This window comes from Platalea leucorodia (genome assembly GCF_965183815.1).
Source record: "Platalea leucorodia genome assembly, chromosome: Z".
NCBI classification, from domain to species: Eukaryota; Metazoa; Chordata; class Aves; order Pelecaniformes; family Threskiornithidae; genus Platalea; species Platalea leucorodia.
The window spans coordinates 36,096,632-36,118,028 of record NC_138858.1 but is presented as its reverse complement, the minus strand read 5'-3'; the positions used below and the strand labels follow the sequence as shown (position 1 = coordinate 36,118,028).

Below are 21,397 nucleotides of genomic sequence, written 5' to 3'. Positions count from 1 at the left end.
TCGTCGGCACGGTGAGGAAGCAGCTCTTCCACACAGCCTGGCCACGGGGTGCTGAAGGATTGTGGGTGCGAGTTTCTCCTGGACTTCAGGCAGCGAATACCCGCAGCAGACTGCCAACAACGGGCCCACCGGGTGGTCCGCTTGCAGGCGGCGCCGCCTGAGGTCCCTTCAGACAAGCGCCAAAGCGAACGCGGCGGCGCGGCCGGCGCTGCCTTCCTCCGCCGCAGCCGGCCGGGCGCCGCGGCGAGCCCAGCGGCGGGCGGGTGGCAGGCGGCGCAGCCGCGCCAGCCGGCGGCGCTGGTTCAGGTGCGCTGGCACCGCTGCGGTAACTGGGGAGACGGCAGGGACGCCGAGGGACCGAACCAAGCTTCACCGGGCACTGCCCGCTGCAGCGGGTTACGGCGGCGCGGGGCTGCAGCCGCGGGACGCGGGGCGGCAGGAGCTTGGGACGAGGCGCCGCTCGCCCCAGAGGCCGAGCCGGCCGACCTCATCCTCCGGCCGGTCCGAGGGGCCGGGGCGGCGCCGGGCCCCGGCCGCTGCCGCCCCGGCCGTGAGCCAGCGGCGGGCCGGGGCCGGCGGGGCCGGGCGTCGAGGGCCCAGGGGCGGGCGGGCCGCCGCGCCAACGACGGGGCGCGACCGGGGCGGGCGGGGCCTGCGATGCAAATGAGGGGGCGGCCCCCGGAGTTGTGGGGCGGCCGGGGCGGGAGGAGGGGGCCGGGGCCGGGGCCGGGGCCGGGCCGGGCCGTGCCGTGCCGTGAGGGAGGCGGGGAGCGCGGCCGGGCGGTGGGGAGCGGGACGGGGCGCGGCGGCCGCAGTCTCCCCGGCGCGGCGGGCGGCGGAGCGGGAACATGGCGAGCGTGGGAGACGGCACGGAGGAGAGCGGCGGCGGCGGCGAGGAGGTAACGGGAGGGAGGCGGCGAGAGGGCTGCGGGCGTGCGGGCAGCCGGTCCCTGCCGGGGAGCCGCGGGCGGGGCCCGGTGCCGCCGGCATCCCCGCCGCCCACCTGCCCCGCGCCGCCGCCGCGCCGGGGCCGGGCGGGCAGCCGCCGCCTCCCGGGGCCGGCCCGGCCGCCGGCGGGGCGCGGAGCCGCCGGGAGTTGGGGAAAGTTGTGCCGGCGGCGGGGCCGCGGGCAGCCCCTTCCCGCACCCTCCGCCTTTGTTGGTTTTTCTTCCCCTCTTCTCCCTCCCCCCCCGCCTTCTTCTTTCTTTTTTTTCCCCCCCCAATCCCAGCTCCGCGGCCCGGCTGCGCTCTCCGCTGCTCCCTGCGAGTTTGCTGCGCCGCCGGCCCGGTGCGCCTTTCTGCCGGCGGCGGCGGGCGGGCGGGGGGAGCCGCGACCCCCCCCGGCTCCGGGCCCATCGCCCCCCGTCCCCGCCCGGGGGGCGCCGGTCAGGAGCGGGGCGGGAGCGCTGCCTGCGGCCCGGCTGCCCGGCGGGTGTCGCTGCCTGGCGGGGACGGGTCGCACGGAAAGCCCGGGTGGTCTGGGAGGGCGCGGTTCCTCCTCGGCAGGCCCCGGGGCCGAGGGGTCTTCCACAGGCAGGCTGGGCAGGCTGCGTGGCTGGGGAGCGAAGTCAGGCAGAACTGTAGTTGATGCAAGACTTGCTGTAGACTGGAGTTTATCGTTTCCCCGTTGCTTTGGTTAAAAGTCCCTTAAACAGCCCAAACGCCAATCCCTTAAAATGATCACCTGAACTTCTGGAGTCTCAGCGCAGAAAAATGCAATAGCGGAATCATTGATAACCCCTCTCGGAAGGCTGGTGGTAGCAAGGGGTCTCCTAGACTGGCTTTTGAGAAGGATACTGCAAAACTGAGGCAGTTTTAACTGGGGGGTGCTTTTAAACACAGTAGATCGCAGTCCTGGCAGGCACGTGTGGGAATATTGACTTGATTTCCGACTGTACAGTCGGAAATGAACGACTTCAGCGCTGCATACATTCGGGAGGTTCTTCCAGAAGAGGTGCCAGGCGTGCCTCTGGCCGAAATTTGCTGAATGAATCATGGGATTACATAATAGTTGTGGTTTTGTTTTTGGTTTTTGTTTTTTTCCTTTTTAAACCTTGTTAGGATGAATTTTGAAAACAAATGTGTAACCAGTGTCCCATTTCTGCAGTGAGGCAGCGTTTCATGCAACAGGGTGACTTGACAAATGTATGTGTAGGACTTGGTATGCTGCGTAGTTTAGTTGAAGCCTCATGTTTCGTATTTGGTAGTTGCAGAAGCCTTTTGTGAAAGAGATGATAAAAAACAGCTTGTTCTTTTTCTTGGGAGGTGGGGATATATACTAGTCTGTATTTCAGAGTGTGCTATAAAAGTTGCTACTTCTTAAGGTTATGGTGTGGAGGCATAATGTGAAGAGGATGCGAAATGCTTAAATCTCATTGTATACTGGAGTGAATCACTGCAAAATCAGAGTGATCTCTGCAGAGCTGAGTTTTGTTTCCAATATAAGGAGTAGTACCAGTGAAAACAAGTTATTAATAAACTCTCGCTGCTCTCAGTAAGCAAGTAGTTGGAATTCACGATTGTGAAAACCGGTATTTAGCAACTTAGTTGTAGCCCAGCTGCCTTGTGTGAACAATAGGGAAGAATATTCTTCGCTGAGTGTGCTGTAAAGTCTCAATGCTTTATTAGAGGAAAAGAAGCTGCCATGCAAACAAATGGAAAGGTGGGCACAAAAGCACCCGGAAGAGGCGTTATTTGAGCAACAGTCTGCAAAAAGTGCAAAGCTTTCTCCAGATGAGCTTGAAACACCTCATGCTCTTTGCACAGAGACTTCTGCTTGATTTTTCTGGCCTCTGAAACAGACCAGAATTGGTAATGGAGTGAGTGCTTGGTATTTTCCTGGTGGGATCCTGGAGTTCAGGAAGGGAGGGCAGACTAGTGGCTTGATCTTGGGGAAAGTCGCCACTTCTGTAACAGAAGTTGTCTAGACCACTGTAGGCTGCCTTTGCCTGCAGGTTCACCACAATCTCTTTATTAATAAGCTAGATATGATTTCAGCACTTCATGCACAAGACAGTCGTTTTTAAGTGTCTTAGCTTTTTTTTTTTAAAGTGTTTGTAATGGTTATGATGTTGGGAAACTGAAGTTGGAGGACTATTAGCCTTGTTCTGAAGAGCTGCATGCATCTAAATAATGTTGTTTACATGGGACATGGCAGATGGGAACTCTTCTTCCTGATTTAAGTGTACGTGCTTAGTACTATATGAGCATAGCTTTTAGCACAGAATTTTGCTTTGCAGGGACTTGTGACTACTTCTTCATCCCTGAAGCTTTGAAGAAGGATATGTAAAGCTAAATCTTGAAGTTGTTTCCTACTTAGCAGGACGTTGACCAGCAAGAACCCTGCTGCTAAAGTCCAAGCTTAAGGTAGCAGGTAGCTGCCCCCTGCTGTAGTCCCTGATGAATAGAATTTGTGGTTTTCCTTAAGCTTCTTGCAGCTCAAGGAAGTGCCAGATACCATTTTAATCTATATTTAATTTTTTTGCCGATTTATGCCGCATTGTCCTGTAGCTGTGGCTTTCCAGTGGGCATGGCGAGGAAGTCGTATGAAGTGTAAATAAGTCTTTGTGTTTTTTTTTTTTTCCCCTCAGCTAATACTAATATAGTAGTCCAGAGTTTTGTTTTTTTTTTTTTTAAAAAAACCAGAAAAAACCAAAAACAAAACCCCCAAAAAACCAAACCAAAACAAAAAACCCAACACCAACAGGAATTGCAGACCTAAGCCAAAGAGGCTGTATTAATGAGATGGCATTATGGGTATGCTCATCTGGGAAGACAATTGGTTACTGTACTCAGGATTTTCCTGTGTAGTGTTGTTTCCCAGGTGTTAAGAGTGTGCATGGTCATCCGCTACTAGGAAGCAGTTTCCTGGATACGAAGTGATGGGAGTGGAAGTGCCCACCTGTGGTGCGCCCAGTTGCGAACTCAGAACGTGATACGCCATCGGCACTTAAACTGCTATGCGACACTGAATTTGCCTACTAAAAGTACTCATACTGGTATTCTTTTGGAACAGGTTGCAAATCTAGGACAGATACGCTTAACTTTAAGGGCAAAATAGCAGTCCGAGCCACTGCAGAGTCTTCAAGCAAAACTTTAAGCCTTCCCCCCCCACCCCCCCACTGTCTAAAGATTACTTAAAATAGTGGGCCAGATCTGCTTCCCATTAAGTTCACTCTGTGCTGCCCTGGTTTTTCAAAGTCTTAAAGCCAGCTTAATTGGTTACTTGGGGATTCCCTATCCATTAAAAAAAAAAAACCAAACCAAACCCAACCTTGGCCTTTGTGCATGTGAGGGTTGTGGCCAGACAGAAAGGATCATGAGCAAGAAGTATCTAGATGCTAAAAAAATGCCTTGTTTGGCCACAGTCAGCCAGACTAAGGATTATACACAGATCTGGAAGTGATTTGATGCCCTTGCTGTGGTTAACTCTAAGGCTTGTATTAAGGACAGCTTGGCCAATTCAGCTAATCTGTGCCTCAGCTCTAAACTAACCTATTAAGGAAAATTTAGGTAATGAAGGCCTGATGATGCATGCTCTACTCTCTTGAACTGCCCAAGCTGCCTGGACAGTTTATTTTCAGAACTAATTTCAAAATGAAAGCAGCATCGTCTTTAACTCAAAAGCTGTTTAGTACTGGCTAGTGCTCTGTTCAAGTACTCAAGCTTTTCATCCACTGCTGCAGCAGCTGCTGCACTTATGATCAAAGAACTTGCTAGTGGTGTGCTTCTTTCCACCAGCAGCTTAATATAATAATGTACTTTAGAATAAATTACAGAGCCATGCAGCACTGGCTGCGTGCTTGCTTGCTCTCTCTCCCCACCTCCCCGCCCCCCCATTTACGCTGAGGACTCTTCACCAGTTTTGTTTGGTTAATTCCAGCCTGGAAGAAGAGTCTCAGCGGTGAGGAACAGTGGTAGCTGCACTCCCCCGGAGACTTTGAGAAGCTGGAAACAAGCCACTATGGTGCCTTTTTCACGTTAAAAATGAAGAAAATGTATTGGGAATATGGAGTTGGGAAGGGGTAGTGAGGGTACTTCCTCTCATGAAGGATGATTCTTTTTAAAACATCCTAATCTGATTTGTGTGGTTTTGTCTCTTTGAGGTGTAGACCTTGCTCAGCTGAAGAAAGTAACTCCCTTTTGTCAGCTTATTTCAAAGGTTTGTGCTTTGGCACGTAGCTCATCTGTTTTTCCTGTTCCTGTTTTGGCCTCTCCTACTATCAGAGCACATCTACATCTAAGATGGGGGACAAGCTATTCCAGCAGCACAGATGAGAAAAGGACCACAGGAAAACTAAGCGTGACTAGTAGTTTCTTCTTTATTAAATAAAACTAGATTGCTGTCTCTGCTTCTGAGGTTCTGAGGTTCTTTATTTCAAATAAAACTTTGTTTTACCTGTGGGTGTACCTGTTAAGAGGTAATATTTTTCCTTGTGACCGCCTATTCAAGGTAAGGATGTGCACTCCAATTTTATATTACCTATATTGTTCTGAGATGGCTAATTTTTATTGTTCACATTTTTCCATTTCTTACTTGCCTTCCTAGAGCTTGTTTTATTCATCTGTTTGAGCCCCTTGGTTGACTGTGACCAAATTTGAAAGCTGGGTAGATTAAAAAAAAGTGTGGCTTAAGACTTTATTCATTTCCTGGAGGGGAGAAGGAAGTGTATGTAACGTGTTGCAATTAAACTTTCTTATTTAATGTTCACTTTGGTTAATCAGTGTGCTGTTCCTCCTCAGAGTGAGGGATAAACGATACAGGGGATGTGGGAAAAGGTAGGGTTACTGTGGAACACACCAGGTACCTCTTAAGGAGGTAGAGCTGACAGATAAACTTCTGGGAGAGCTAAGTATCTATGAAGTGAATTTGTTTGTGTGTTATAATTTGCCTTCACTTCTCTTTTCTGTGTTTTTTTTTGGGTGGAGGGTGGGGTGATGATATTTATTTTTGTACATAGATGGAAAAAAAGTAAAACAAAAAGGAGGAGTCAGCTTTTTTCTTAAGGTTTTGATTTTTCTTTGTATGTTGAACTGCTGCTATTCTGTTGTGGAAAGCGGCATCTAATATCTTTTAATGAAACCTTTACTTTGAGCAGTGGGAGTTACTGTCCTTACGGGTACAGCTGTCTTGGTAATCCTAGCTAAAAGCTTGCCATCCACCGTATGCAAAGGCAGTTCTACTTCATAGATAAACTTAAAGGGGGATAGATTGCTTCTTGTAAGTTCCAGTAAATCCGTGTGAGAATTACGGCTTTATGGAAGCACATTTGGTTCTGCAAACGTATGTTCTTCCTTTGTTGACATTTTGGTGGCAGTACACTTGGGAAAACCTCTAGACCTGATGGGCTTGTTGGAACTGATAGAGGTCAATGACTTTCCTTGGGTAAAGGTTCTTACTGGGCCCCTCTCTTTGCAAAGAGGTTGCGTGTTGAAAGAGGAAAGGAACTTAATTGCTTCTTGGCAGACTATGTGTTGCATAGCAGCGTGGACTGGGATGACTCCATGTATGAGCAGGTGATAAGCATGTATGGTCTTATGCCTCCTGTCTTGTTAAGTAAGTCTCCTATAGCTTACCTAACCAAAAGGACTTGCAGTAGCAAGGAAAATTTCAAATAAGTAATAGGGCTTTCTCTTCCTGTGTGGTACCAGCACAGAAGGTGGAGATAAGATCATAGTTGCTGGCAAGAGGCTGTCAGGAATACAGCCTGACAGACCGCATCCATCTGATGGGCAGTGATTTTCACACGTGCTGTTTCTTCTGGATTAATAGAAACAATATTATACTTGAGGGAGCGGAAATGGTGCATCACTGCTCGCATTTCGAAAAGAGAGCAAAATCATGCAACCAAAGACCTGTGAATTGGCTTTCAAAGGTGGATCTGGGCTGCAGTTGATGTGTGTTCTGCTTAGAGCTTGGACATATCAAGGCCCTTGTGCCATAGGTGGTCAGGTGTCTGCTTAGATGGTCAGAAATGTGAGAATTTGTGTGTGAGTGCTAAAAATTTCTTCTCCTGCTTTTCTAAGCCCTCTCAGGTTCAAAAAACATTTCAGCTGAGTCAATAGTAAGTAAATATCACAAACCTCTGGACTTACGCCCAAACACTAGGTGCTAAAAGCAAGATTTTCTTATCAAGCAAGTGAAGACTTGCCTGTCACCTCATTCTGGAGTAAGGAAGCAATACTGTTACCAAATAGTAAGGCAAGATAATCTAATACCTCAGACCTTAGTAGCAGTGATATTTTATGTTATGCTGCGGTGAGTGTATCATGGTTTTATTCCTTTTCTCTTATGCATTCACTGTGCAACAGAGTAGTAAATAAACTTTGCAAGCCAGTGTTTGGGCCTGCAGCACTACTTTGATTTCTTCTTATCCCCAGGAGCTAGCATCATGCTCACTCTTGCTCTCCAGAAATGCTCTTATTGGAGGATGTACAAGGGCAGTCTGTGATCAAAACAGAGGGGAGGTTTGGAGAAAACATGTTTCTGAAAACAGTAATTTCTGTGTCTGGCGGCTATTGACAGTACTGGCTGTTCTAAGAAGCGTCATGTTTAGTAAGTGAGTAGTAATACTTGGCTGTAACTAGTGGTAGGTGTCCAGAAGAAAGAAGAAATATTCCTATTAGCTTTAGTTGAGGGAAGCGTGAGTATAAAGGTAGAATATGTCACACTGGCTTTTATTTTCACCAAGAAATAATGTACTAGGAAGAAGATGTTGTATCTGGGTTCTCTCCCTTAGGACCATTGATTCCCAATACATAGGGCAGCTGGCTAAACTTGCGTTCCATGTAATGTGTTTTTTTTTTTTTTTTTTTCTTTCTGCAAACTTAGTAAGATTCCAGGGCTGGAGCAAATTATTTTTGTCATTTAACATTTTCATTTTTTTAAAAGAAGTATGAATAGTAATTCACTGTTAAATGGCTGCTCTAAGGTCCTGTGGCAAAACCTGATCTTGCTGCTGAAAATACTGTGGAAATGTAGAATTACCAGCTGTGGCTTTGGTAAAGAGGCTTTTTAGATGAGGAGAGCTACGCAGATCTTCAGGGTTCTTGTAGCTCACCTGGCTAGAACGTGCTGAACAAACGTGTCAAAAACTGAAGTATTCCACATTCTTTACAAAACTTCCCCACTTTAATTTGGGTAGGCAATAATTTGTCATGAAAACAGTTACAAATAATGACTTTGAAAAGAGTCATAGTATGTGATGTGAAGCTTAAGTGCTTCTTGACTTCTTTTTTAATAAAGTGTAGCATAACTGAATAATTTATGAAGTACAGCTTGTTAGGGCCTTCCCAGCAAGAAAAATATTTTGAAAAGTAATCCTGTTAACTGTGTTGAGGGAGAACGGGGCAGGGGGTGTTTGAGCCATTTTTATCTGATTATTATATTATTATATCCTTACATCTTAATCATATATTAATCATGTTAATTATTATGTTCTTTGTCAAGGTAAGTGTGAAAAGCATAGGAGCTAAACTTTGGAGACAAAGCAGTTTAGGTAAATTTAAGTGTGTGACTTGGACTGGAGGAAGAACTTTAAGGTAAGACTCAGTGGCCTGAACGTAGTATTAAAGAAGATCTAAATCTGTGCCTTGTCCAGATGGAGAATCTTCGCCTGAAAAACATGTGCAACTCTGGAAAATCCAGTTAAACATATCTGCCTGTGTACTGCTACTTGACACCACTGAAGTAGCTGGCTCTGTTAAGCTGCGTTCTACTGAGCTTAAGCAAAGTCTCTTTAAAGCCTTGGGAAAGAGAGATTCAGCAGCAGCTCAGTGTCCGTGTCTTTTAATGTAATTTGGATTAAAGAACTATATATGGCTATAGCTCCCTCTATCAGTGGAAAATACAGGGTAGCTCATGGCCAGTCACTTCTAGAAGATGAAATGGTTAGTCTGACACTTTGCCAAAGTGCTGCGACTTCTGCTAAATGTGAACTATGTAAATTCAAGTCATGCTGAGTAGAACGGATGGCACAAGTTGTGTAGTGAGGTTTCAGAGTGAACGTATTTCTCAGTAAGTGAATGCCAAAGGAGTGTTAAGGTCTAAGTAAAAAAAAAAAAAAAAATATTATGGTGGGCTGTTTGGAAGTCTATTTCTCTTATTTGAATGGTGGGATTTTTTTTTTTCCATGTGAGTTAAGTGATACGTTCGGAGTGGGAGTGCAAAGCAAATGCAAGTTGTCTCAAGTTTGTACTTTTTTGTGAGCTGGAAACGGATGTACGGAGTCATGCCAGTGTCACAGATCAGGTCCCAGGTAGGAGAATCCTCCTGGAAGTCATGCTCTGTATTTATTCGCTTCTTCTGCAGTTCGGAGTTCCACCATGGAGGGCTCCTTCTAACCGCTTTCTGAATTAGCGCTTGTTGTGAGTTTGTACATTGGAGTAGTCAAAAAGCGAGCTTGCAGCTGTAAGTAGCCATGTGCCTGAGTGAAGAGGAGGATGTTCGTGTCTCTAAGGGAAAGTAGGCAAGTGGTTACTGGAGAGACTGTACAGCTCCGTGTCCGTGGTGCCTTGCTTTTGGGGTTTCATGCTGAATCAACTAAGTTGTCCAGCGTATAGGTGTGGCATCAAAAGTAACTGCACTGGCATAACTGAGGGAGTAGTAAAAAAAGACCATGGGGACAAGGACTAGAGATTGGGTAGTAGGAAGGCGCTTGTGTGCTTTCCGTGAATGGTTTAAGAGTTGCAACCATGGGATGTAGTTTATGGTCCAGCTTAGCTAGTTTCTCTACAAAAAGCAGGCCCCCTTGGCCAATGGGATTTGTACAGTTGCCTTGCATTCCTGTCAGTGTTTGTGTGTGTCCCTCCAGTGGAGCAGAGAAGGGAACTCACCTGACATCCCTGAAAGGGCTGAGTTTTCCAGTGTTGTTAACATTTTGTGTTGGTTTGGGTTGTAGGTTTTTTTTTTTTTTTTTTTTTTTTTTTAAAGCCACATAACTTTCCTGGTGTGTGTTTCTTGGTGTTTGTGGAAGTCTTATGCTGTTACAAGGACAGGTGGAGTGCAAGGTGGGGAAGCCGAAGTTACATCTTTTGCTGGCAACCCAGGATGCAGGGCTTGCTTTCTCAGTTGTCTCTAAAGCACGCTCCTGTTGTCCTCGACTGAAGTGAAACACAAAGTTTTGTGCTTGGTCTTTTGTGTTTGTTTTAGCTTTGGTGTATGCTATAGGGGCAATAGAGCATGCAGTTTTATGCTGGGAAGGTAAACTTCATATGAGTTTTGTGTTTTGTATCTGTGTGGATCATACCTTACAGCAGCAGTTGGTCTCTTTAGATTATGTAGGTGAGTTCTGGCAACTACTGAATTTATGTTTCAGTAGTTGCAGAAATTGGCCTAAATTGTATCTTTCTTACTTTGAAATCCTGCCCTTTGGTAAATGTTTTTTTGCGTGGTCTGAAGACGTAAATAAGAAGTCACATGTGAGATTTCAAAAGATTTTGCAACAGCCTTCACAAATTAATGAAAACTTCCTAGTATATAATGACTGTGGGCTACGGCGAAAATGGATATGGATACCAGCAATGGGCAGAGATCAGTTGTGACGTAAATAGTTCCCTGGCAGTCTGGAATAATCGTCTGGCTGATACTTCTCCTTCCATAGTTAAAAGAAGTACTTCTATGCCTTGTGTAACGGGTTTGGCTTTTCTGCTTTTGTGTCCTTGGGTGCTGACAGGAGGAAGTGGTGTGCAGAAGTTTGGTGCTTTAGATGGGGCCACGCAGTCACGTGGGATTTCCTTTTGCACAGCGTCAGTCGTGATGGCCAGTTCACAGGACACTTGCTGCAGTCTGGGCTTGGTGTAAAGGAACCAGTGCTCCGATTGCCTCTGAGTACGCAATGCAAAGCGCCAAAAGAGGTCTATGACCCTCTCAGGAGGAGGAGCGAACGCGTGTGCATAAGCACTTGCCTAGAGGCATTGACATAGCGTAACTTTGTGTTTGTGGTAAAGTGACCCTTTGAGCAGAAGTAGTGATGGGTCTGGTAACAACTGTATATTTACTCTGTCCTTGTTACTACACTGCAGCTAGAACTTTCAAAGGCTATAAACTCCTCATGACATCAGTAAGCCATATGGGGGTGTGTGTGGGGGGTGTGTGTGTGTGTGGGGACTGCACCTTTCTGACAAGCTTCAACGCGTAAGTAAATGTTATGACTTTTATATGGGGAAATTTATGCTGCTTTCAGTGCACCGGTGTAGTCTGTTTGGTGTCTGCCTTTTGGATCCTGCAGCTGTCCTGCAATGCCTGAGGAAATACCACGCTCTGCCTGGGGATAGACTGGATGAAGAATTAAAGTACGGGGAGTCTTGACTGAGGAAGGAAAGTCATTGACACCTGACACATTAACAAAACTTAAGGGGGACATTAATAGGTTAATTCTTACTTTGTTAATGAAATTTAAAGGTGCATGTTACTTATGATTTTTTTTTTTTTTTGGTAAGGGTTATCCTCATAAATTCAGATGAGAATGTGTTCTGTTTGTGCTTGCCTGTAAGTAGCCTAGGAAGAACTGACACTTTAGCTTACTGCCTGGTTAAGTCAAGATCTGATTCTGCTTAGTGTAATTTAAGGTGACACTGGTCTGAATGTGACATTATATTTCTGTGTTAGGTTTTTGTGTGTCTCTTTCTTTCTGGTGCAAAGACAACAGACTCTCTAGAACACATGTATAAATCAGCTAATAATTAGTTAATTTTATACTGGTAATGAAGTTAAGTTGCTGTGTCCTTAAGAGGGTGCTTTTCTATTAATGAAAAAAATCTGATTGTTTCTAGGAGAGATGGAAGGTTGCCGGTGTCTGTCTTGCACTGGAGGAACAAGCTGTGCTCTGGACAAAAGTCATCGCTTTAATCCCGTATTACAGACACTTCTAACTGTAGATAATGTTGGCTTCTAAAGCTCTGCTGTTTTGTTATTGCAGTTAGTACTGCTGGTGGATCAGAAGATACCCATAGAGACTTTCAAGTTCCATAATGAGAACAACATTACTGTAAATAGGGTTGTTGGAATCACTGTTATTGCAGCTACACCTTCTTTTAAAGAAAATGAATCAGTTAAGAAAAATCACTTAACTTGTTTTTCACTACAAGATAGAACTTTGTGGTGCTAAATATGCAGCAACTGCTGTTGCGTTCTACAAATGAGTAACCAGCTGTGTAGTCAAGAGGATATTTAACCTGAGGGAGAGGGTGGGAGGCTAATACCCAAGATGCTCATATTAACGTCCCTTTCATATTTTTCTTTTTTTTTATTAGTTACAGGCAAAGCTGGCACTGAATCATCTTTAATATGAGGTAAACATGTTTTGTTCCCCAGCTTGGGGTCATCTCCGAAAAGTATTGATATCAGCAGTTCCAAGGTGGTGCCTGTATAATGAGATTTAGGATTGTTGGTTACATCATAATTGGTAAACATTCTGGAACACTGTCAAAATATCCCTCTAGGGGAACTGTAATTCGTAAGAGGTGATGCTTTTGTCTGGATAAGTCTATAGTAAGTGCACAGTGAACCTGTTAAATAATTAAGATTTTTCTTGGTAGATTTAGAAATCTATGGAAGCAGTAAGTGTCAAGCATCATTATTTGAAATTGCCTAGTAAAGTTCAGGACAACGCAATGATGTGCTCTTTGTCTTGGCTACTTATGTATTCACAAAATTACGTGAATTTTTTTTTGGTCTTCAACATGGTACATTGCATGACAGAAAGTCAGGTATGTTGTGGGGTGAGGACAGAGAAACTGGAACTGAGATTTCGCTGCCTTCTGCTGAAAGCTACACATGCTTAACATTGTGGAATTGGAGACCTCATCAAAGCTTGGAAACTGTTGTATGCTAACGAGACCTTTGCTGGAGAAGGGCTTGGAAATTTAGTAAATGCATTTAAATCTCAACTGTAAATACTTTTTTTAGCATAGTTTTTTAAAAAAAAAAACACTACCAAACAGTGACAAACTTCTTATGCGCAGGACTGACAGAACTGGATGCCAACTGTTGTAATGATGAGAACATATTATTAATAATTCTAATACACTTCTAAAATTTTATCTAATGACAAACTGATGGAAAGCACTGATACTGCTGCTTGCACTTTCATAGGTGACTGTTTCGCTTCATGGTACCAGCACACCTCATGTTATACTTCAGAGACCTCACATTCTGTTCAGATGTGCTATTGGTGTGTCATAACATCAAAATAAAACTGCAAGTTTATTATTATTATTATTATTTAAAAAGAAGTTATTTGAGTCCTGTTCTTTAAACTGCTTCCAGTTGTACCAAATACCAAGCAACAATAATAGAACCTGTCTCCAAAGTACGTGAATGCTCTAGCAACAGCACTCCCTCGTGCTGATCACGCAGTCCTTTTTTACAGTGGATTGCAGTATAGCTGTGACTTGAGCAGTTCTTATTTTCCTGGTTGGACTAATCTGTGCGTGTGCTTTTTTTTTTTAAAGAACCCATAAAGCGCATTGTGGTGTGAATGAGATGAGGAAGTCTGTGGTAGTATGATAACTGAAGTTGCATTTATGTGAGATCTTGAGAAAGCCTCCTTATATAATCGATGAAATTCTTCATGGTAGATAAGACACCAGTTGTCCTGAAAAAAATACTAGAAGTGTTTCAAGGCCTACAGCCGTGGCATCAAGCATCACGTCATCAAAGGATAGCTGATACCCTTTTATCTAGTGAAAGTGATAGCATTTGTTTCTCTTTTGAGCACTGGAATTCAGAAAAAATACATGACTGATTCTTTGTTGTGACAGCCAGGTATTTTGGAAAGATTGTCTTCAATTCAGGATAACTCTTAAGTTGATTCATGGCTTTTACAAAACCAGAGAAAAGATTTTTTTTTTTTTTTTTTTTTGACACAGTTTGTAGGGTCTTTTTGACTTGCCACACTTGTTTATTACAAGGTTAAGCCTTGCCTATCAAGAAATACGCACATTTCCACATTGCTTGAAGAGTAGAGCTATTCTTGCTACTCTCTCCTACCAAATTTTGACGGGTGGCTTAAAACCTTTGAAACCTTTGATTTATAATCCGTTTCAGCATTAGATATTTGTGATTACTACCTTCTCAATGCTTTTTGTTTTACCTCCCAGTTCTTTAGCCCCCTGTTCTTGAGTACTAGTTGGTTATAGTTTTTTGCTGTCTTTAATGTTGATCAGCTGGGTCAACAGCTCAGTTCAGTTGCAGCTAACGGCACTCCCACTGAAAAGTATGTATTTGATTGGGGGACGGATAATTGCGTTGTCTTTGGTTCTGAATACACCTGTTCTTGACATCTAAGGATTTCAGATTTTTGAAAAGTTGGTTTAGTAGCAAATACTTACTAATGAAGAAGCTTAGGGTGAATATAAAAGCTGTAGGATTCAAATAATGAAAGAAACAGCAATGGAAAATATTTTTACTTGCCATAAAATAATTGCTTTGTCAGATGGTTCGATCAATGGTCATGATGGCAACATATCTAATGTGGAAGCAGGAAGCAGGTGAAGTTAACCGTATACTGTTTTTTCCCATCCAAGGCTGTTTGTATGGAACAAGTGATTTAAGGGACTTGTTTTCTTTCTCATTCACTTCTTGCTGTTTTTCCAGCTGATGGAGAATAATTTTCAGTCAGCAAACTGAAAATCTTTCAATAGTGGATTAGAAACCTTGCTACATTGGCTGTTGTCACTTCCAGTTCTACTATGTGGTGTTTTTTTTGGTTTTGTTTTTTTTTAATATATATATATTTTTTTTTTTTTGTATTTTGAGTGTCCCACTGTAACATAATGCATAAGGCAGCCTAGATGTCAGGTTTTGCCTCATCATCCACATCAGAAACACTGAAATATGGGAATGAAGGTGAGAAGGTTAGATGAGACTGCTGAACAGATCTACCCTGAAGAGGGGGGGAAAAATCAGGATTCTCCAGCTCCAAGAAGAGCACAGATGTGTTGTCTGGTGTTTGTCGAATGGATCTTCCAACCGTGATTTTCTTTCCTCTTCACGGTAATTTTTATTTTATTTGGTAGGTTGTGTTGACTTGTGAGTGTAAGCAGGCATCTTACCTCCTTATGCACTAGGATCGTATCTCTTGAAGTGATACAGTCTTGTTAGCTGCAAACTGTCTAGTGATCCTTTGTCTAGGCTGAGCTGAAGTTTCTGTGAAGGTTAGCCAGTCATGGAAAGTTAAACTTGAGAGACGGCCAGTTCTGAACTAGAATGGGTGAAATGTCACTAGCTGTGAATTATTAAGTTTGCCAGAATTGGTAAGACCAAACTTTTTGAGTTGTGGGGAGGCTAGTGACTTTCAAGTTGCTCATGCCTTCGCTGCATACAAGCAAGTTAAAGAGAGTGAACACTTCTTTTTCTGATGCTCTACCTAATGCCTTGCTTTCAGTTAGTGTCTGAAAGTACTCTCTGCTTGTGTCTCTGAAGCCTCTTGTTGTGTCTTTACCTCTTCTACTGAATGAAAAAAATTAACTGAATAGCCTATTTGGAAGCTGATAGAAGTTTGCCAAGTGTTTATTGCTAATCCAGATGACTGGAAATAGGAAAGTCTTTACCAGCTTTGTCTTTCAACAGCGGTATCTCATCCATGCTGTGTCCAGTGTCCTAGAAAACAGAGATGTACCTAGTACTTATTGGTTATGGTTCTGTGTCAGAACAGTCAGGTCTAGAAAGATGTAACAAGGGTCTTAGCAACTTTATAGACATAATAAATAGCATACTGAAGTTCCTTTTGATTTTAATGGGGTTTTATGTGATTTCTGTGAAATGATTGAGTGATGACACTGAAGTTTTTGTAAAAACTTTAGTAAGCTTGACACAAAGTTCTTGCAACACTCAGAGGCATGTCTGCTGCAAGAAGAATTCATTTGATTGAATAATCTTTCTTATGGCTAAAGAGGATAAGCTTACAGTGTCTTCCCTTGTGTAGTGTCTGTTTTGAGAAGAATGGTTGTGTGTTGTCTCTACCTTCTCAGTCTCCTTAGTTGCCTTTACATTCTTCTCAAATCGCTCTTCCTATAGTATGAAAAGGAAGATGTGTCCAGCATCTGTTTGTATTTGCCTTTTGGTTTGGAATTGCTTGGCAATCAGTTTTGTCCAATGAAATTGATCAAGAGTAGTGACATACACAATCTCCGTGGTGACTTTCAGTGAGGAGTGTACTTTGGTGCATTTGTACTGGACTGGGAACTCCCAATTGAGTGTGTGGTTTGTTTGTTTTGTTGTGTGGGTTTTTTGTTGTTGTTGTTGTTGTTGTTTTTTTTCTCGTGCCACTCACAAACAAATATAAACGTACATGACAATCCTTTGGACGTGGGGGGTGTCCGGGGGGGGGTGTGTGTGAGACAGATAGGAAAGATCATCAACTAATTTAAAAATGAAGAGAAAAGCTTTATTGCAGCAATGAAGTTCTATGCTGCTACCCTGTTCCTCTGCCTCTTAGAAGTGCTTTTTGTGCAAAAACAATTGCAGGTCAAATAGCGGGAAGGTGCCAGTGTAAACAGTAAGGGAAGCCAGCTTGGTATTCAGCCAACTTTAACTGAAACTGTACTCTTGCTTTTATGTGCAAAATGTTGGATATGAATCTGAGTATGAATAACTGTTGACAGCAGCCATTTGCATGTCAATTAACGTGAAGTATATTGTGATCCTTCACTTGCTGAGTGTGTAACTGAATCTGCTTATTTCCACTTCTGAGTCATGAGGGAGAGGTCGTTTAAAACAGGCAATTTTTGTCTCTGGGAAGGGGAAATAATTTTCCTCTCTTGCAACAGATCCATTGTCTCCTTCCCCTTTGAACCGAGTATTTTTCATGCGTTTCTTTTCCTAGGATATGAATCATTAATACCAGGATCCGGTGTCACAGTGGCAAATAAAGCGTGTGTAGGTGACAGAGGAGGAGGGTTGGAGATGTCTTCTCCTCCTTCTACTCCCCCAGGTTGTTTCTCTGCCAAGACAACATTGAAACACCTTTTCTCTCATATGTTTGGGTTTTTTTGACAATAAGCATTAAGATTTAGTTTAATTCCCAGGTTACTTTTCTGCCAATTTGTAAAGTGGACTGTTCTTTTCTATAAAGAAATGACTACATCAAGTCAAATGAAGTGGTAGCTAAAAAGTTGTGATTTTTAAGCTCTTTATAGGGCAAAGTACTCTCAGTTCTGAATAAGTATTAGGAAGTAAAAAGCATCTATATTTTTTGAAATGAAATCTGAATGTCATTTGGCTCATCAAAGTAGTAATTCTTTACATCAATACTTTATGAATTGGCTCAAGATAACTGACACATTAGTTTCTTGGTCCTGCTGTAATGCTGGGAATTACTTTCTCTCTTAGATGGAAAAATACGCAGTCCTAGGTAATGTTTTCTCATGCCACTGCCCATTTAAGCAACAGTTGAATTCTGTCCTTATGTGACACAATCATCCGATTGTTAGTATGCAGGAAAGGGGTCCATAACAAATTATGTTTCATAGGTCAAGTTCTCAGAATTACTTTTCTTCTTTTAGTTCATGCAGGTTCTACCTGAAGTTTGTAGATGTGCATAGATGTGTTACCCTACTTCTCTTACTGCGGATGAATAAAAAAAAAAACAAACCAACAAACAAAACCGATTCCCTTAGCTCAATGTATTTATTTGTAACTGAGCAGTATTACAAGCTGAACTTTCACAACTTTAGAGCAGTGAGCTTGCACTGTTGTTCATCTCCCTCATTCTTTTTTGTGAAGTAGTGATTTCTGATATTTGATGCTTCAGTGGAGTGGTTTGGGGTGGGTAGGTGTTGGTTAAAGCAACAAGATCAAATCTATGTAATCTGTGAAAAACATATTTTATGTTGTAGGGAGAACGAGCATACTTTTGCTGGGAAAGAGCAGTATTCAGAAACTACTTAAAAAAAGAATTTATACACGCATTATTGTTTTGATTCTGTGAAAGGGATTCTGACAGTATATTTGATAGCATAAAAGCATCTTTGGCTCAAATCATAGCCTATGAGTTGATTTGAACAAATTCTCCATAGAGTCATGTGAGAACTACAGATAATTCCTCCTTTTGTAACAAAAGCCGTCAGTTTCATGAAACTTGGCTGGTGTCACACCTAGTAATTTGTGCTTAGCTGAACAGTAATGTTGTGTGCTTTTCAGACTGTTAATTTGGAGACGTGAAAGACAGTGTCCATGGTTATTCTCACTGGTGTGCTCCAGTAGTTAGCACTCTTCCTGAAAAATGTGATTTTGACGCAGCAGAAAAAAAGGCATGATGAAAACTAATGGTTACAAGAAACCAAAGAGGTTTTGCCTGATACCAGTTTTGTTTGTGAGTTTGTTTATATGAGCCAGAGATAGTAAGTACTTCTGTTCTGCATTTGGTGAATCAAAAAGATTGAACTTTTTAAGTAGCTCTTAAAATGTCATGGGTTCTACCTCTGGAACTATTTTCATGGGATCTTTTCTGTTACCTTACATATTTATCAGCATTCAAGAATGCTGAACTCTAGGAAAGTACAAAATTTTACAGTTTTCATCCTCTTGGTGTCGGACACTAAAACTTTCTGTTTTCTACTGTTTGCAGATTAATTTAAGGATCACAGTAACAACAGGAATTCATATTGAATTTCTTGTCAAAATGACCTTTCAGTCTTTCTTAGGATTGTTGCTTTCCATAATACAACCTTAACCTGTGTGTATGATTTCTTTGATTTTTACATGTGCATCTTCTCATTTGAGACTGAATCAGTCAATGATCCCAGTCACTTAAAGGGCGTGTGGGTTTTTTTGTTCTGATTTGTATTCCATTAATTCTTTATGGCTGAACGTTTCATTAGCATTATGTTAGTTTCGAGAGTATTCATTAAAAATTTTATGGAACAGAAAGAAGCCTTGGAGAAATTCTGCTAGAAACAATTTAGTTACAGTCTTCCACTGACAACTGCTTTTCCTCTTGTTTACTCAGCTAATTCTTAACATAATGTGTGTTTTATTGGATACCTCTTAAAAACTAGATCAGCACAGCATGTAAAAAAAGCGCTTGTCAAGTCTGAAGTGTTTGTCTTTACTGTTCCTTCAACCAAGACAGGTTTTTAATATTCTCAGATCACCATTTTTTTTCAAACTGTGTCAATTCTGCTCTAGTTCTTTATTAATTAAATATAATTTTTGTGTTTTGTTTTGTTTTTTTCCTGAGATTGGTATCATGTTAACCAGTTTACGGTAACCAAGGTGTTTCAGTTACTTGTTGCTTGCTGTGATGGTAGCGCTGGGCTGTTCTAGCAATTCTTTGGCTAAAGTTTCGGACTGTACTTGAAAGACTAAGAAAATCTCAATATTTTTTAAAGCAAATGTGAAATGCTTGAGAACTGACAGTGGACTTGGAGTTGGCCATGCCCCCATGCAGCTGCACATCTGGGAGTTTTGCTAACTTCGTTGCTGTTTACTCAGGAGATTTTTCCAGCCTCTGTTGGCAGTTCTCAGTTCAGTCAAGTCAACTAAGGGGAGAGATTGTATATTGTCCTTTTGTATCCTTGAGTAATATTCTTAGGAGCTTGCATATTGATATAATGTCTGGTAAGTTTTGAATGCCCAGTGATTTTAAGTTGTCACTCCTGTGGGCCTAGAGTTTAAAATTTTTAGCTACCAGTTTCTTTGAATCATTTTTAATGTAGTCTTGGCTAAAGCTAAGGAGAAATAAGTGTTTACAAGGTTGCATAACAGAAAAGGGGGAAAAAGGTGTACGTACTTAGATTTTGTTCAAAACATTTTTTTAATATTCTGTCCCATTGGGTAATAAAACTGTGCGGTGACTGCTGACTTGCAGAAACTGACTGGAACTCGTTCTGCTGTAGAAATGAAGATCATACGGAAGGCCTCTCTTCCATAGTCTCAGTCAATAGTATAAGTGTTGTAGCTCAGTTTCTTCTTACACCTTCCCCATTCTCTTCCCATAGTTATGCTTCTTTACTGTATTCAGTATTAACAAGGAAAAAGAGATTCAGTCCATACCCCCACATGCAACAGATATGCTATTGCCCTTTACAGCTGCATCTGGACAGTTTTAGTCAGAGGGAACAGGGTGCATCTCCCCTGATTTTGGAAAGCTGTTTCTGATCTTGTCAACTAAGTTTTGTTTAAACTCTGTAAAGTCCTATGAGATGAATCCCTATACAGAATGATAATTTTCATATGAATTCAGTGCAAGGTGTGTTATCCTTCCTGTTGGGTTGTGAAATTTTAGACCTCTCAGTGAAGCCTCTTTCTCTTTACGTGGAATCCAGCCACTGACTTCCAAACTGGCGGCTGTGCTTCCCACAGGCATGTGCAAGCAAAAGTATGCAGGGCAGCATGGCTGTTCACAGAGGCTGGGTTTACTGTGCATCGTTTCTACCTAGCGTTGATTTTTTTTTTTCAGGGCAAGGATGGTATGGGGATGAATTGCAGAAAACAAAAGAGGACAAAAATAATTAGACGTACCCATACTTGAATAGAAATTTGGACAAAAGCATCGTGACTAGAAGCATCTCAAAGTGTATGTGCTTGCTAAATACATAACTGTCTTCATAGATTCACATGCTTTGCAATATCTTAATACATGGGCTTTCCGGGGAGGGGAATTACTGTTAAGTATGTGGTTCTTCAGATCTTTCCTTAAAACTGTGGTCTATTTAGTACCTACAAAATAAAGCTGTGACTAGGCAGATAAATGTGGTATAGCAACAGTATTTAGTTCTGTCTAGTGTTATTTCACCATTATCTTACGTGGTCTCATCTGTTGAAACAAATTGCAGCCTTATGTTGATGTGTATGAGATAAGGTGACTTTTTTTTCCCCCTTGCCCAGTCTAGTATGGACTCCAAATCATGGCTAGTGTTCCTAGATACTACTGGACTTAGTTTTCTGAACTTATGTTGTTATCAGCGGGGAGGATGTATTTGGTTAATACTTTACTTGGTAATCATATCTTGTCATAAATCTGGATTTTAAAGGAATAGTTTAGATTGACCAAGTTGGTCTACTTCACTTTGAAAAGAGCATTTCAAATTCAAGCATTAGCTTGACAAAACAATTAGCAAACTTAAGACAATAATTTACGAAGAGTTACAGGATATAGTCTAAAAGTTGCTTAAAGTTAAATGATTTACGATGAATGTGGAAGAACGGAGAGTTCACTTTTGATGCTAGGACTTCTGTAATAATCAAGGCAAGCAGTTGTTTCCACCAGTGTATTTGAACAAAACTACAGTCAGTGGTAAACGTCCTGTAGTAGTTTAAGGGTCTCACTTGCACGTTGTTTTTCATGAGGCTTTATAGGTGAATTGTGGTCTGTGGCAGATGGTTTCTGCTCTCGTTGCTAAAGAGTACAGGAACTCTGGTCAGTTTTTCTGCATTAATACATTGTGTCCATTT

General features: G+C 42.5%; 1 protein-coding gene across 1 annotated transcript in view; it reads left to right on the top strand.

Moving 5' to 3' along the window:
- Positions 1-811: 811 nt before the first annotated feature.
- Positions 812-21,397, top strand: part of TTC39B (tetratricopeptide repeat domain 39B) — a 76,728-nt gene continuing 56,142 nt past the window's right edge. Inside the window, exon 1 of the mRNA XM_082336595.1 lies at positions 812-899. Coding sequence (XP_082192721.1) covers positions 849-899 — 51 coding nt within the window. The 5' untranslated portion in view covers positions 812-848. The remainder of the gene's footprint in view (positions 900-21,397) is intronic.